The sequence below is a fragment of the Protopterus annectens genome, chromosome 2.part1 (genome assembly GCF_019279795.1).
Source record: "Protopterus annectens isolate FY-2018-M chromosome 2.part1, PAN1.0, whole genome shotgun sequence".
In the NCBI taxonomy this organism is placed as follows: domain Eukaryota; kingdom Metazoa; phylum Chordata; order Ceratodontiformes; family Protopteridae; genus Protopterus; species Protopterus annectens.
Genome location: NC_056729.1, coordinates 1487419344 through 1487437781, shown reverse-complemented (window position 1 = coordinate 1487437781; position 18438 = coordinate 1487419344). Strand labels below are relative to the sequence as shown.

The 18438-nt window shown below is 36.3% G+C and overlaps 1 protein-coding gene across 1 annotated transcript in view; it reads right to left on the bottom strand.

Moving 5' to 3' along the window:
* Positions 1-18438, bottom strand: part of CEP104 (centrosomal protein 104) — a 2320447-nt gene that overhangs the window by 2084967 nt on the left and 217042 nt on the right. The window contains 1 exon segment of the mRNA XM_044062948.1: positions 12956-13094. Coding sequence (XP_043918883.1) covers positions 12956-13094 — 139 coding nt within the window.

Genomic DNA, 18438 nt, shown 5'->3' with positions numbered 1-18438 from the left:
GATCTCAGTGGTTGTGGTTCTAACCTAAAGAACATAGCAGATGCCGACTTTCACACCATTTTTTTCCTGACCTCATCCTTATGGGCACCTGAATGGGGGACCATGAGGAGAACCAAGATGTTCTCTCTCTGAAAATAAAGGCACTGAAAAACTGCCTTTCTCCAGTCTGGCAACAGAGATTGAAGAGGTAAAAAACATCAATTGCCAGACCTTAATAAAAGGCCACCATAATCTTTTTGTAGTCAATATCTACCGGAGTAATGGAGTAACATCTGAAAGTCTTGGCTAATGTAGGTCTAAAACCATATGTTCTGTGTACTTCTGAATCTGACAAAGAAGTCATACTATCACTTATAATTAGTTTTACTGGAGACTTATAAGCAAGCACTTTAAAATGAATTCTGGTAACACCACCCAAATTTTCTTCAGGCCCAAATACAGGGTTAGTATCAATAACCAGTATGGGATGGGCAGAAAAACTGCAATGAACCACCTTCTAATGTGTGCTTATTCTAACTTTGCCCCTACTCCAAACCCTACACCCTACCTCAGGAAAAATCTTATCCATAACACTACTACTATAAAAGACAATGAAACACGTATCACATACACCATCATACACACACGCGCAGTTATAAAATGCCTCTCTCTCTCTCTGCTATCCTCTCTCTCTTCCAGCTTTCAACTATGATCTATATAAAACAACTCTGACCACAAACCACTTGTTATTGTGAATTTTTTACATAACATTAGTCTAATATTACACGAGTTATTATTGCCCCATGTTCTTAAATCCCCTGTGTATATAAAGGATAGTGTAGATTTTTTATATATAATTTCCCCGGTAGTATGGAATAAAACCAAATATTGGTTGGTGATTGATGTCAAGAGCCTATACACCTCTATCCACCATAAGGATGGTTTAGAGGCGATAAAGTATTTTATGGGCGATAGCCCTTTATCTCATTATGTCATTAATATGGTTGAGTTTTGTTTGAAAAATAACTATTTTTACTTTGATAATGTATTATATAGACAGAAACAAGGTGCAGCGATGGGGGCAGCTTTTGCCCCCATGTACGCAAACTTGTTTATGTCTTTTTTTGAAAATAAGTTTCTATTTAATTTGGATTTTATGAAAAAATATGTGGACTTTTATTTTCGTTTTATTGATGATTTAATTTTTATATGTGAGGGGGGTGAAGAAGAGGTAGAAAGTTTTATAACAGATATGCACAAGAATCCCTTTGGTCTTGCTTTTGATGGACTTCAGAAAGGGAACAAAGTTGTATATCTTAATCTTATTTTGGAAGGCATGGAAGATGGGAGTATTTCGTCCAATATTCATAGGAAATTTGTGGACGGTAATCAATATCTACATGCCACCAGTTGCCACCCTCCCCATGTGTTAGAAGCATTACCATTTGGAGAATTGGTACGTGTTTCACGGTTGTGTAGCGATAAGAACGAATTGGTGAAAGAGATGGAAAGAACTAACCAAATGTTTTTGTATAGGGGCTATGACCCAGATAATTAAAAAAAGGCTTATATTAAAATACTGAGAAAGTTAAATATGGAAGGGGGTTCACATACAAATAAAAGAATGAATAAATAACATAATAGCAGTTTTCTTGGAGAGAATAAAGGGAAAGGAGATGCTATTTACTATGTAACAATGTATAATATAAAAAGTGACGAAATAAAAGCTTTAATAGAGTATTATTGGAAATATTTGTTGGGAGACAAAGCTTTGGCAAATATTCTTCCTTATAAACCATTTTTTTCCTACAAAAGGGGCAGAAATTTAAAGGACATGGTGGTACATGGTAAATTCTCTATGCCAAAAATAGCAATACCAAGAACTATCTTGAGTCGAGGTACAATGTGCTGTAATAGATGCAGTATTTGTAATAATGTTAATACATTTAGGAATATAAATGGGGTTAAATTTGAGCCTAGGGAAACATATACGTGTAGAAGTAGAGGGGTAATATACGCATTAAGATGCCCATGTGAGCTTTACTACATAGGGGAAACTAAGAGAATTTTGTGTTAGATTCATGGAGCACATAAGAGATGTTAAAAATAATAGGATAAAATAATTGCTGCACATTTTAGAATGTTTCATAATAGTAATGTGGCCCTTTTACAGGGTACTGTTTTAGAGACTGTAAAGTGTTTGAGTATGGATGAAAATGTATTGAAACAAAAATTATTATATAAGGAAAGTATTTTTATTTTAAAATATAAAACTATGATGCCTAATGGTTTTAATAATGAACTAAATTGGAAGTGTTTGCTTTAAGGCAAACTGTTATGTAATTGGTAAACAGGTGCTGCTTAACTGAATGTAATATATAAGAAAGTTTGGTTTGTGTTTTAACTGTTTGATATTCTTTGAAGGTGGAAACACCGAAGTGCTAGAGAGAATAAAATAAATTTGATCTTCCTGGTTGTCTTGTTCACAATAACAAGTGGTTTGTGGTCAGAGTTGTTTTATATTGTGGAGAAGAGGAGAATTTGTGGTTTATATTTTAACTATGATCTACCTACTAACATTTCACACTCCTTAACTCAATTTATTTATTCTTAACATCTACAGTGTAATTCTCCTTACTCATGTCCTGTAAGTCATATTTACTGTCTGCTTGTCACATATATTGCGCATGAACTACTGGCATACTAAATGTTTTATACTTGGAATTTAATGTCATGTATAATGTACTAGTGTCACTACGGAACAATTACCCATTTGTATCTAGATGTCTCAAGAAATAGTAATGTAACTTTGTAAGAAAAAAAAAATTCTCATGAGTATTTTACATGTATCTGCAGGAGCTTTTCTCACTGGGCCTCAGCTGAAAATGGGTTTTGCTCAGTCTGACTTTCCCGGTCAACAAAGAAAAATAAATAGAACTCAAATGACAGTACTCAACTGCTTCTGACATACACGTCACCACATGTTCTTTCTTAAGGCACATTGTGCACCCACACTCAAATGTAACAATAAACTAATAGCAAACCTACAATGCCACTGCTTTTTTCTTCAATTTTTATATCAACCTAAGGCCTAATTATCAGTTGCCTCTTTTCACTTATTTTCCACCCCAAACCTAATTCAAAATAGCACACACACACACACACACACACACACTTGTACCCACACAGTTTCAGTCTTTCACATATTTCCTTTTTTAACCCTCATATCAAAAATATCAAAATCTACCATCTACAGGGCTTCCAAGATGACTGTACACTGAGTTATCAGTTTAATTTCAGTTCTCTCAGTGTGAAAAAATTAACTCGGAAAATAGACCCAGTGAATTTGCCTTTTTGGATGAATTTCAATTACTGGCTGGTAAGTGCACTACCTGGAAGCCAGCAAAGAAAGAAAAGCAACCACAAAAGGTGAAGAGATAACACTGCCTGGGAAGAATCCTGCAGCTGTTCAGCAAAAAACAATTCAAACTCCAGCTTTGGTGCAAGACATAACTTCCAGCAATATGCAGGAAAAAATAAGTCAAATGTGCTCAGAGCTGATTAAAATAGACAAAATGCTGAAGGAGTATACTTATCAACATAAATAACAAAAGGCTGGAAAAAACGAAAGAAGCTTTAAACAGATATTCAGATGAGCTAATAAAATTGCAAAAATCAGAGGTCAAAATGAAGAAAAGGGAGGCAGAGCACAAGACTTGTGTTTTAAAAAATGATACAACTAGAGGACACAGCATGCAGGGAAAACATGAGATTTTGTACTGTACCGGAAAAACTGGAAGGAATATACTGCATTAATTTTATCAAAGCACACAAACAACTGGACTGGTATTCCACAGCATGACACGACTATACCACACCAAAAAGTTTATTACATAAAGCTTTCGGGTCTACACCCTTCATCAGTACAAATCAACTGCATTAATACAACATTTAAATAGGAGAAATCATATAGTCACATGCTTCAGCCAATCCCACTACCTAACAAATAATCAATTCTTAAAGAAATAACATATTATATAAAAACATACTATAATATGTCCACCAATAAAATACAAAATAAAACTTAAAACAATGAAGAACCAAACATAAAACTTACTAAAACTAATACAATAAATACAAAATACAAAATCAAATGTGCAATAATTTCAACAACCAAAAAGTGCAGTAATATTATACTAAAAAACCTTATATTAGCTCAAAATATAAATTATGCACATCTATAATAATAACAAATCCATTATAAAATTCCTTTTAAAATATGCGTATATATGTATAAATACATATACATATATATATAGTCACATGTGAACATACAATCCATATATATAAATCAGTACATTTTAAAGCCTTTCCCTTTGCTTCTTAACTAACACAGGCTTTAAGCTAACAGCATTATTCAAACCAGGAGGCATATCTGCCTGCAACCTGATAATACATTCTAGTCCCTTCAGCTCTAAACAATTGTTCACATCTCCCTTCCTTATACTGATTTCCACTGTAGCCAATACCCTAAACTTAAAGACATGTTTTTCACCCTTATCCATAGCGTGTTTACTCAAAGCATTTGTTAATATTTTTCTCCTGACTTCTGATTTATGCTCCACTATTCTCTCTCTCTTAACTTTGTAGTGGTTTTACCCACATAAAATGATGTACAGAGCGTACATGTAGCCAAATAAACCACCCTTTCCTCATTGCAGGATGTCATTGTCATTAACGTAAAGACTTCACCACTTATGGGGTGCTTATAAACATTTTCACCTTCATATAGGTCATTACAACAGGAACAATTATAACATTTCCTTGTTCCCATTATCTTGTCAACTACCTTAGTCTTCATTTGAAAATCTTTATAACGTAATTTTCGTTTTAATGCCTCAGCGCTTCTGTATGCAAACCTAGGTTTATCCCCCACAATGGACCTTATTTCTGGCATAGCTAATAAAATTGGCCAGTTCTTTTCTATTATATTACTCACATTACGTGTATTCAAATTATAAGTTGTCAAATATCTCACAAGTTTAACTTCTTTATGTGAGTTGTCTCCACATGTTGTTATACCTCCCAACAGAACTGGTCTATATTTTGTCTGCCTCTCTTTACTTACTTCCTCAATTACCTTATTAATAAACTGCTTTGAATAACCACTCCTCTCAAATTCTTGAGCCATAACCTCAACCTGTTCAATAAACATAGTTTCAACTGTATTTAACTTACTCAGTCTAATAAACTGCGCCTTTAGTACTCCTCTAAAGGTATGGGGGGGCATGCATACTATCCTTACTTACATACCTCAAAGCATCAACTTCCTTTTTATAGACCTTGGACTCTAATCTATTGTTACTCTTAAACAGAGTTACATCCAAAAAATGTATACTATAATAAGATGCCTCCATTTTAAATTTTAGAAAGTCAGTCGACTCATTTAGATACCGCGCATAACTTTCTAACTCCATAAGGGAGCCTTTCCATAACAAAAAACAGTCATCTACGAATCTCTTATAAAACACTACTTTTTCATTAATCTGATTATTTTTACTCAATATCACCTTTTTCTCCCATTCATATAGCACTAGATTAGCATAGGTGTTAGCGACAGGCGTACTCATCGCCACACCAGTAAGCTGCAAGAATGGTTCACCATCAAAAACAAAGACGTTATGTGCTAAAACCACTTCCAGAAGAGTACATACACTTTCAATTTCTCTTCCATACATCATTACCTCACTGTTCAAAAAATTAAGTATGGCATTAACACCATAACTATTAGGTATAACAGTGAATAGTGAGGTGATGTCCATGGTGACCATAACATACTCATCCAAATCACAATCCAATTGCCATATATACAAACTATTCAAAAAATCACTCGTATCCTTTAATACAGTAGAACAAATTCACAGATGTTGCCCTAATACATTTTGGAGATATTTTGAAATAGGCTCTGTTACCCATCCACCACCTGAGACAGTAGGTCTCATGGGTGGATCAATGGCATCTTTATGTATTTTTGGAATGCCATAGATCTGAGGTATTCTCAGACAGGGGACACTCAAATAATTAAACAATTCTAAAGTCAAGTCATTAGTTATTTGCAATTCATAAACAGCCATATTCACTTCAGCAATTATTTTCTGCACTTCCATATATGAAACTTTTTTAAAAGTGCAAGCATCATTCAACATTTCTTTAAATTTCTTAGAGTAAAAATCCTTCTCCATAATCACAATTGCTCCCCCTTTATCTGCTTGCTTTACTATGATAGTATTACAAGTTTGCAATTCTTTTAAAGCTAAATACTCAGGATATGTTATATTATACACTTTCTTATTAGCTACATTTCCCCTATAATACAACCGTAGCTCACGTTCAACAATATTGGAAAAAGCAATTAGAATAGGGCATAATAAAGGCATAAACACACTTAACTTTCTACACATTGGTGCATGCGACTCATCATTTTTGAAAATAAGTTTAAGACTAACATGTCGCAGAAACAGTTTCAGGTCTATTATAGCTTAACAACATTGTCCCTCATATTAGGAATAAATTTAAGACCTTTACTTAAAAGTGACAGCTGGGCATCCGTTAGCTCAATGTTAGAAAGATTTACAGTACCTTTAACGAACTTCACTATCGTCTGCTGGATTTGTTGTGTACCAGCGGACTGCTGTTTTTTCTTTTCCCAGACAAAATCTGTTGCTGCTGCTGCTGCAGATAAGGTTCCTTCTGTTGCGGTTATAAAACAACCTTCTCCGGTTACTTTAGATGAAAAGGAGAAAAAGATGTTATCTCCCTTTGCGACACCCTTTTACTTGTATCCAGGCTACTCGACGCCATGTTCCCCCTCATCTTGGGACGCACAGCATCATCCTTTCTAACGTCAGTTGCATTATCAGCAGAAGGCGGCTCTTGTATTACATTTTCCTTATCATTTAAAGGTACAGAACCAGTATCAGCTAAAGGAGTTGTTACTAAAGAGTTTTTCTTATGATGAACATCATAGTGAGCAGTAAATCCTACGCCTTTCCCCTGTCGCTCAAACGTATCGAGCTGATCCCATGAATTTGATTTCTTGCTATTTACAGGATGCAATGTTTTTTTATAAAATGAGACACAATTCTCTTCTCTTGGCCAGGAGAAGATAAGATTTTGTTTAAAATCATTCATGTCTCTTTGTAACTTATTCTTCTTCCTCTGTTGTAACTTTATATCTAGTGCATGAACGCGAGACAGAAAATTCTGATACAGTTCCAACAAATCATTAAAACAAGGCATACTTGTGATTTTGCCCTCCAGCAGCTCAATTTCCTCTATAAGTTTATTTTCTACAGGTTCAAAGAAGGTATTCATTAATTTCATGTAGTCTGCACTTAATTTAAGATTTAGCTGCTGCCATTGCATTAACAGTTCATTATAGGTATTGCCATAAGAGGGTATTTTTAATATTCTTAGCCCTCTCGGCACAATACCTAAACTCTAAGTATGCCTGAAAACTCAGTCTCTGCCACTGAAGCTATTTATATATTTGCACTTTCTTCTCCAAGACTAATAATTGTTCCTTAAAATCTTTTACCTCATTGTCCACCGTTAACTGCTCAGGAACTGTATCAAACATTATTTTCAACAAAGGGTTCTCATGAAGCCTTAATAGGTTCTTAATTGAGTCATTTGATCCTCCTCTTTCAGCTTCCATAATATAGCTGCCAAAATCACTGGAAATACACCAAAGTTGAACTTTCCAAGCTAAATATCACATCCACCACAGGCTGAAGCTCTCCTTAAAGAATAGGTGCGAACAGTATACACCAAATAACTCGAACCAAAACAACGATGGTGCTACTGCCAAATACAAGCGACACACGACTATACCACACCAAAAAGTTTATTACATAAAGCTTTCGGGTCTACACCCTTCATCAGTGCAAATCAACTGCATTAATACAACATTTAAATAGGAGAAATCATATAGTCACATGCTTCAGCCCATCTCACTACCTAACAAATAATCAATTCTTAAAGAAATAACATATTATATAAAAACATACTAGAATATGTCCACCAATAAAATACAAAATAAAACTTAAAACAATGAAGAACCAAACATAAAACTTACTAAAACTAATACAATAAATACAAAATACAAAATCAAATGTGCAATAATTTCAACAACCAAAAAGTGCAGTAATATTATACTAAAAAACCTTATATTAGCTCACAATATAAATTATGCACATCTATAATAATAACAAATCCATTATAAAATTCCTTTTAAATATGCGTATATATGTATAAATACATATACATATATATATTGTCACATCTGAACATACAATCCATATATATAAATAAGTACATTTTAAAGCCTTTCCCTTTGCTTCTTAACTAACACAGGCTTTAAGCTAACAGCATTATTCAAACCAGGAGGCATATCTGCCTGCAGCCTGATAATCCATTCTAGTTCCTTCAGCTCTAAACAATTGTTCACATCTCCCTTCCTTATACTGATTTCCACTGTAGCCAATACCCTAAACAGTTCTATTGGGAGGTATAACAACATGTGGAGATAACTCACATAAAGAAGTTAAACTTGTGAGATATTTGACAACTTATAATTTGAATACACGTAATGTGAGTAATATAACAGAAAAGAACTGGCCAATTTTATTAGCTATGCCAGAAATAAGGTCCATTGTGGGGGATAAACCTAGGTTTGCATACAGAAATGCTGAGGCATTAAAACGAAAATTACGTTATAAAGATTTTCAAATGAAGACTAAGGTAGTTGACAAGATAATGGGAACAAGGAAATGTTATAATTGTTCCTGTTGTAATGACCTATATGAAGGTGAAAATGTTTATAAGCACCCCATAAGTGGTGAAGTCTGTACGTTAATGACAATGACATCCTGCAATGAGGAAAGGGTGGTTTATTTGGCTACATGTATGCACTGTACATCATTTTATGTGGGTAAAACCACTACAAAGTTAAGAGAGAGAATAGTGGAGCATAAATCAGAAGTCAGGAGAAAAATATTAACAAATGCTTTGAGTAAACACGCTATGGATAGGGGTGAAAAACATGTCTTTAAGTTTAGGGTATTGGCTACAGTGGAAATCAGTATAAGCTAATGCTGTTAGCTTAAAGCCTGTGTTAGTTAAGAAGCAAAGGGAAAGGCTTTAAAATGTACTGATTTTTATATATGGATTGTATGTTCACATGTGACTATATATATATGTATATGTATTTATACATATATACGCATATTTTAAAAGGAATTTTATAATGGAGTTATTATTATAGATGTGCATAATTTATATTGTGAGCTAATATAAGTTTTTTTAGTATAATATTACTGCACTTTTTGGTTGCTGAAATTATTGCACATTTGATTTTGTATTTTGTATTTATTGTATTAGTTTTAGTAAGTTTTATTGAACAAGCACACTGAGTAAAAAGTCCTTTCTTGTTGCAGGTTAGCGCTCGGATCTTGTGAGTGAAATAACAATCAATAAAAAGAACAGGTTGATCCAAGCGTTAGCAGGAGCCAATGCTTCAAAAGTATAAAGTCCAACAAAAACGATGTAATTAATTAAAAATGCATACTGAAGTGTAGGCAATATTAAGTACAAAATTGGAAAAACCAACCGTCCACTCAGAGACAGAATGAGAGAGCATATCTACCATATGAGAAGAGGTAGTTTACACAATGCCTTGGCTAAACATGTCATTGTGACTAATTCACAACATAAGTTTCACTTTAAAGTCTTAGAAGTGATATATCCCAATCCTAGAGGTGGTGATGTTAGAACATATACTGAAGGGAGAGAAACAGAATGGATAATGACACTAAAGGCTGACAGAGGCTCTGGCTTGAATGAAAGGGCCTCAATAAAACCTAAATTGAAGCAGAGAAGGAATATAAAATGAAGGGATGGCATTGTTCTATTACCTGTCTCTCTCCTTTGCATCACCACATTTATTTGTAACCGACCATCTGTTGATTAGATCCGCATAACATCTACCCCTTGTTTAGTATGTGCAATTTATTATGACATACTCTTGTATGCACATGAGGTTTCCCTTGTATAATTTTAATAATGTTGCATAATTTATTGTTCTTGACAATTCTTAATAATTCCTATTAATAATATACAAGTTGGATTTTTTGTTTAGCTGCTCCAATGTGACCTGTACATGTTTGTGATTTATTTTAATATGTATGAATTATTTAGTATAGTTTTTAATATGTATTTTAAATATTATACATGACAGTTTTTATACTTATAAGCTAGACTTTTACATAGCTGCTTTGGTTTGACTTTTCAATGCTGCTATATCTATTTATAGAATTTCTTAGTATGTATGATTTATTTATGTTATTAATGTGGACTTAGATTTTTTATATATACATGACAGTTTTTGTACTTAATATTGCCTACACTTCAGTATGCATTTTTAATTAACATGTTTTCTACTCACTAGCTATGTCTGATAGCTTTTCAGTTTCAGAAGAGTTAATGAGAGCATTTCTCTTTTAAATGCTAATAGACGTAGAAGTGTTGGTTTGATTTTTAGAGTATTTAATGTGGAGCATATTATGCACAATTGTATGAGATCTGATGAAGCAGCAATGCGAAAGCGCTTATCTCTTGGAATAAACAGTGGCTTTTAATACATCTGGCTTACATCGTTTTTGTTGGACTTTATACTTTTGAAGCATTGGCTCCTGCTAACGCTTGGATCAACCTGTTCTTTTTATTGATTAGTAAGTTTTATGTTTGGTTCTTCATTGTTTTAAGTTTTATTTTGCATTTTATTGGTGGACATATTATAGTATGTTTTTATATAATATGCTATTTCTTTAAGAATTGATTATTTGTTAGGTAGTGGGATGGGCTGAAGCATGTGACTATATGATTTCTCTTATTTAAATGTTGTATTAATGCAGTTGATTTGTACTGATGAAGGGTGTAGACCCGAAAGCTTTATGTAATGAACTTTTTGGTGTGGTATAGTCGTGTGTCGCTTGTATTTGGCAGTAGCACCATCGTTGTTTTGATTCCACAGCATGAGCCATTAACTGAAAGGGCACATCGTGTGTATGCTCCAAATCTGGCCATGGAGAAAGAGGCAAAGACATTTTAGTAAAGATGCAATCCTGCTGGCAGGAAGAATTTATTCTGACAAAACTGTACTGAAAGTTGGCGATAAGAGTGTTTGTGGAAAATGAGTACTAAGTGTACTCCAAGATTATACGTTTTATAAAGGGAAGGCAGGAATTGAATAAGCTATGTAATGTTTGACAATGACTGTATAGGAGATTATATGTGATATAAAGGGAAGACAGGAATTGAATAAGCTATGTAATGTTTGACGATGACTATTCAGAAGATTATATGATACACACAAACATGTTTGCAAATGAAAATATGTCAGTATGAATTGTTTTTCTTTATATAAATGTATGACTGCTTATGTCATAAGTGATAATTCAATTAAGATGTTTCTTGTTTAAACAAATCTACGGTTTACAATATTTCTTATATCCACTAACTCTGTTATAAAGTTCCTCCCTACATTAAAAAGGAAATACACTCACACACACATTATATATATATATATATATATATATATATATATATATGTATATATATATATATATATATATATATATGTATATATATATATGCACACGCGTGTGTGCATGCATCCTATAGGACACTGATCACTGTTTGTGCAAGCATTATATGTTGAACAGAACTATATGCGTGGCTCTATGCTAAGTATATATAGATATATATATATATATATATATATATACACACACACACACACACACACACACACAACCTATATATATATATATATATATATACATATACACATATATTATTTTTTTTTCTGTCATAAAAACTGATGACTTCAGGCTCGTCCAATGCCAGCTCTCAACAGTCCCATCCTCTGCAGGTCCCATGCCACAGAAGACTTCTCAGTGACCCACTCTGGATGGGACTCGCTTCTCTGTGAATTCTTGCTTGCAGATACCCCAACTTGATATATAGGCTCTTAGTGATGTATGTGCTGGCAGACCATACAGGGAGCCATCACACAGCAGCACAATAATATGACAGATAAATGAAAACATGCCAAACTCCCTACAATTTAACAGCATGTCAGCCTATATACCAGACACACAAACAAACATCTCTCAGAAGTCTGCTAGCATGAATCTATGACATGTTAATATTTCTCCTGTGAAATATCATGCTACTACTGTTGTTACTGATATCTAAACAAATTAACTACTTCCCCACATATAAAGTAAGATGTACCTGTGCTGATAAGAAAAAAATCACATATCTGCACAGTGCAACTCAGATGGTTTTTTTTGGGGGGGATACTATAATGTTAAACTATTAGGCTTAAACTCTCAGTTCTACATTTAACAATTAATTTGCTTATTCAGTTTGAAATACTCACTTTATCCAAATCCAGTTCATAGGGAACCATGGATATGCTGACAAACAAGGAACATCAGGATAGGATGCCAGTCTACTGCAAGATAAGCGCCACGCGTGCACACACACACACACACACACACACACACACACACACACACACACACACACACACTCTCTCTCTCTCTGACTCACTCAACAAATCCATAAGCATGCACACACATATACACCCAAGCACTGTCTCTCACTCATTCATTCAACACATACATAAGCATACAGACGCAGGCACACACTTAATATTATAAGACTCATTATTACCTTAAAATTGCTAGTTATAACAGCAATAAATAAAGTTGTGCCTATAATGAAATCTTTTTATAATAAAAATATCCACAGCTGTAAATATGTTCCTGGTTCCAATGATTTTCTCTAAGCTTTTGTCCCAAACAATAAGGTAAATTAAGTTTCTAATTAAAGAAATCAATTGACTTACCTGATTGTACAAGTTGTATCGGTTGACATAATTTTTGTGGAAAGTTAGTTTTAGGTACTGCCCAACTGCATCAAGATGGACTGACTTTAGTTCCCGAGCTTTAAAACCAGTCTTCTGATTGTCTGACAGGGACACGTAACTGGAAGAATAAACAGAAAATATACATTCATTATCTGCAGCATTTGCTATAACACTTGAAAGCTGTCACTACATCTCAGAACCACCTTATCCTGCAATGCTTGTTTTGGGGCAACATAAAAAAGAAGTTGAGTCTTACCATAATGTTCCATCTGTGCTGTCAAACTTCATCTATTCTTGACTTCTGGGTTACGGTTCCAATCCTCGAAACTGATATGGCCGTTATACAGCTCGCAGCAGCCAAAACGCTCTCGAGCTAATAGTCTACCCACAATGCCCCTCTCTACATTACCTCAGATCAAGTTTGTAGACTTACAGAAATAATACAGTGAGACCTAGCTCATGTCAGAAGCCATGTCCAAGGTGTATCCTAACAGGGAATCCCAGGCTAGTAAGTCGCTCTACCAGGACTCTATAGGAGAGGGCAGGTGAGGTGGGACACAAGAACAGATGGAGATCGACAACAGAGAAGGAACATTATGGTAAGACATAACTTATTTATCTGATGTTGTCAATCTTCATCTATTCTTGACTTCTGGGACAGAGTCTCCAGCTACCTTAGATCTTGGGTGGCACTATGGAAGTACATTCCTGGGAACCATAGAAGCAAAGGAGGTTCTCCCACTGGAGACCATATCCAATTTGTAATGAGTAATAAAGGTATGTGGGGTAGTCTATGTTGCAGCTGTGCAAATTTCGGACATGGAAGCTTTAGAATGAAAAACAGCTGATGTCGCCATAAAGCTGGTGGAATGTGCCTTCACCAGCATAGGAAGATTTAGATTCTTTTTAGTGTAAATAAAGGAAATACAATCTCTTACCCATCTTGACAGAGTAACCTTAGAGACAGGTTTGCCAAAGGTTGCACCTGCAAATGAAACAAATAACTGCTCTGATCATCTGAACTGCTTAGTTCTGTCCAGGTAAAAACATAACTGCCTGTTCACATCCAAAAGGTGTGAACAACATTCACCCTTATTAAAAAAATTTGGGAAAAATACAGGCAAATCTATAGACTGAGTAATGTTGGTCTCTGAAACTACTTTAGGAAAAAAGGACCGGTTTGTTCTGAGTGCAACTTGTCTTTATGGAAAACTAGATAAGGGGATTTTGAACATAGAGCTTGTAATTCGGAAACTTGTCTCACAGAGGTGACAGCTGTAAGTAAATGTGTTTTCCAAGCGAGGAACGTTAAGTCACAGATAGCTGCAGGTTCAAAGGGAGATAATGTAAGTGACTACAAGACAGTTGTCAAGTCCCATGGTGGTAGAGGATGTTTGAATGGGGGCTTTAAACCCATTTTCTCCTTAAGAAAAACCTTACAAAGTCCATGAGAAATTAAGAGCTGGTCACCGAAATTGTTTATTTATTATTTATTTATTTCCTGTTTGATGACCGGGGAGGTCCACTGGGCTCACGGAGCCCATTTTCAGTGGAGGCCCGGGAGAAAAGCTCCATATTACATAGGTTAGTTACAAAAATGTTTGCTTTACATATATTAGTTACAGGTACAATTGTGGAAAAGAAAAAGCTATTACAATTTCATTTCGCACACGAGAAACAGGCATAACATCGTGGATACATAGTACAATTTTGTTATTTACAATATGTACATTTGTGTTGTTACATATTGTAAATAACAAAATTATGTACATTTGTGTTAAGTTAAGCCACGGTGGTGCAGCAGTAGCGTTATTGCCTCACAGCAAGAAGTTCTCCCATTCAATTCTCGGCTGGAGCGCCTTCTGTGTGGAGTCTGCATGTCCTCCCCGCAGTAGAGTGCCATTCGAAAGACATGCATAGAATGGGCCTGCCTTCGTTGAAGGCTGGGCATCGAGCTGGCACCTCGGCACCCATAAAAAATCTACTGCCAATCATTAGCGGACTGGAGTTCTGCTGTGGCAACCCCTAACCAGGAAAAGCCGAAAGAAAAACAACAACATTTGTGTTAAGTTAGCTTGAAGACAGAGGTGGTCAGGAGTTTAATGGCTGGAAGTGATCATTAGGTAAGGGGGGGAGAGTGCAGTTGCATTTCCTGTTAGAGTAAAGATAGGAATGTAGGTGAGTTTTAAAGGTTTCATAATTTTTGCAAGTCCTTAGAGAAGACTGAAGAGAATTCCATTTTTAGCCAAGGAAAAGGACAGCAGAAGCTGACCTGTAGGACAATTGGGTTTGCAGACAGAGATTAGATACTGGTGAGTAGATCTGAGAGTTCTGTGAGGGGTATAAGGTTGAAGGATGTTGGTTAGTGCAGGGCATTTAGAAGGTTGAAACATTAGTCTGTGGGCTGTGGTGATTTGGAGATAATCTAGATGGTTGGAGAGTTCAGGCCAATTTAACAAATGAAGGGAAGTACAATGGTGGGAGGAGAATTTGACTTTGGTTGCAAATTTGGACATTTTATTGCAACAGATTTCCAGTTTGGAGGAAAGAGAGGCTGATAAGTTTGTTAGAAGAGGAGTGCCATACAGTAGAGAGGGGAGTAGATAGGTAGTGGCTAGAGTTATTCTGGTGGAAGGAGTGAGAAAGTGGATGTTTCTGTATAGCAAACCAAGTTTTATATGGGTTTTCTTAATGTTTTGCTGGATGTGAGTAATGAATTTTAGGTGTTCATCAATGGTAACTCCAAGAAGTTTGGCGAAGGGAACAACCTCTATAGTAGAGTTGTTTTGGCTAATGATTTGGAATAAGTTTTTTTCAATAGGGGAAGCTTTAGAAGGAGAGAATAGAAGTATTTTGGATTTGTTGGCATTTAGTGAAAGGTGGTTTTGGAACATCCAATTTTCAGTGGTGGAGAAAGCAGTTTGTGTCACTGTTTGGAGCTGTGGAAGGTTAGAGGCGCAGCAGATTAAAGTAGAATTGTCTGCATATTGCACGATTTTGGTGTTGGGTAAGGCTTTGTGAAAGTTGTTAATAAAGATGTTGAATAGCATTGGACCAAGTATGGATCCTTGGGGTACCCCAGTGAGGGTAGGAAGGAAGATATAGGTGTTTTTTCCCCATTTTACAGCTTGAGACCTGTCTGACAGGTAGATGGAGAACCAAGATAAGGTATTGTGGGACAGATTAAGATTAGAAAGATGGTTTAGGAGGTGGGGATGGGAGATGGTATTGAAAGCTTTGGACAGATCCAGTAGAACAGTAGATACTATTTTTCCAGAGTAGCGGGCAAGGTTTACTGTGTGTAAGAAAGAGAAAAAGGGCAGTGGTGGTACTGTGGCCAAGTCGGAAGCCATGTTGGGTAGGAGTGATTAGTTGGTGGTTGGTTAGGAATGGCATAAGCTGAAGGTGGATGCATTTTTCTAGGCGTTTATAGACTGGGGAGAGGATAGCTATGGGGTGACAGTTTGAGATGTTACTGTTTTTGCCACCTTTACGGAGAGGTAGAATAAAGGTGGTACGCCATAATTTGGGCACATAAGATTCCAGTATGGACCTATTAATCAAGATGCTAATGGTGAGAGCGATGCCATTTGCAGCTATTTTTAGGAAGGAGGATGGGATATTGTCAGGGGCATTGGAGCATGGCTGTTATGAAAATTTGAAATGGCTGCTTGGATAACCTTAACAGTAGAATCAGAAGCTTCTTTCCCAAAAATGGTAGCTAAAAACTAGAACTTTTTCCACTGGAAATGAAAAAGTCTCAAGACCATTATCATAAGCTCAGATAGAAAATATCTTCCATTACTAAGGTAGAGATTCCTGGTGGATGGTTTATGGGATGCCAACAAAATGTTTCGTACAGGAGATGGAATGTCATTATGCCTGATGACTAATGGAATTGGAGAAACCAAGCAGTCAGCTTGACAGTTTGTAGACTGGGATGCACCAGTCTCTGGGGATGAGACAGAAGGTCTGGAACTGGGTCCAAAATCCATGGGTGTTGAAGTAGATGAGGCCATAGGAAAGGAAATCAAATTTGTCATGGCCAGTAAGGTGCAATGAGGATTACTTTGCTTCTCAACCAAGCTGCTTTCTTGTGGAAAAAGGGAATCAGAGGAAAACGAGGAAAGACATAAAAGAGACCTGGGAGCCAATCAAGGAGAAAAGTGTCTCTCGGGGACTTAACGTGAGGGGGTATTAGGGCAAATTAGCTTTTGCACTTGTTCAGGGGTGAAGCAAACAATTTTGCAGCAAGGCTGGCCCCAGCATAGAAAGATCTTCTTTGCCACTCTGGGATTTAGAGACCACTAGTGAGGCATGACATGCATCTGCTCAGTTTGTCTGCTATCATGTTTGAACTCTCCGGGATTTACATTGCTATCAGAATTTGGTTGAAAGTTATGGACCATCGCCACACTCGAAGGCTTGTCGACACAGCAGGTAGGACTCGGTTCCTCCTTGTTTGTTGATGTACCAGGCTACGGACATATTGTCTGATTGAACACCTATCAGCCTCTAAAGGGGACCAAGTGCCTTGGATTGGCTTCCTCAGATAAAGCCTTCCCCACCCCATCTGGGAAGCATCTGTGGTCGCTATGACCTCAGGTTGAGGAGAGACAAAGGGACAGCCCAGAAAAATCTCTTTGGACTGCATCCACCAGGACAGGTCATCTTTGCATCAGTGGTGATTCACAGGATGGGTTAGAATTGACCACTGGTTTGCAAGGAGTTTCATGTGAAATCTTGCTAGTACGACTTGAGTGATCACTGCTACCATGGAGCCCAGTGCTTGAAGTACTAGTATCTTGCTTGAGCGAGGAATACACTGAATCTGAGATTGTATTTTCTGCAACCTGTGGTGGGGTAGAGAGGCCACACAAGACAGAGTGTTGAGGCATATCTTGAGAAGGGATCAGTTGGGACTTCGCAAGACTGACCATGATGCCCAACTGCTGAGATAGTTTCAAAATGAAATCCGTTATTTGAAGAAGTAAATGCATGGTGGAAGTGGTGAAGAGCCAGTCATCTAGGTATGGAGACACTCAGAATCTGTGCAGCCTCAAGTGTGCTGTTACTGCTGCCATAAATTTTGTGAACACCCTGGGGCCTGTGGTAAGAAAAAAGGGCAACACCCTGAATTGGTAGTGGCTGGCTCCTAGCTGGAAGCAGAGACACTTTCTTGAGCCTTTGTCCATTTTTATGTGGTAATGTGTGTCTTGAAAGTCAACAGAGCACATCCAATAATTTTCCTCTAGAAAGGAAAGTATTGACTGAACCGTGACCATATGGAATTTTGACTGTTGGACAAATTTGTTTAGAATGCGGAGATCCAAAATTGGCCTCCAGTGCCCTATCTTCTTTGGCACTAATAAGAACCTTAAGTAAAATCTGGATCCTAATTGGTCTGGTGGGACTTTTTGCAGGACTCTTTTTTCTAGCAGATTTTGTATTTCTAATGCTGC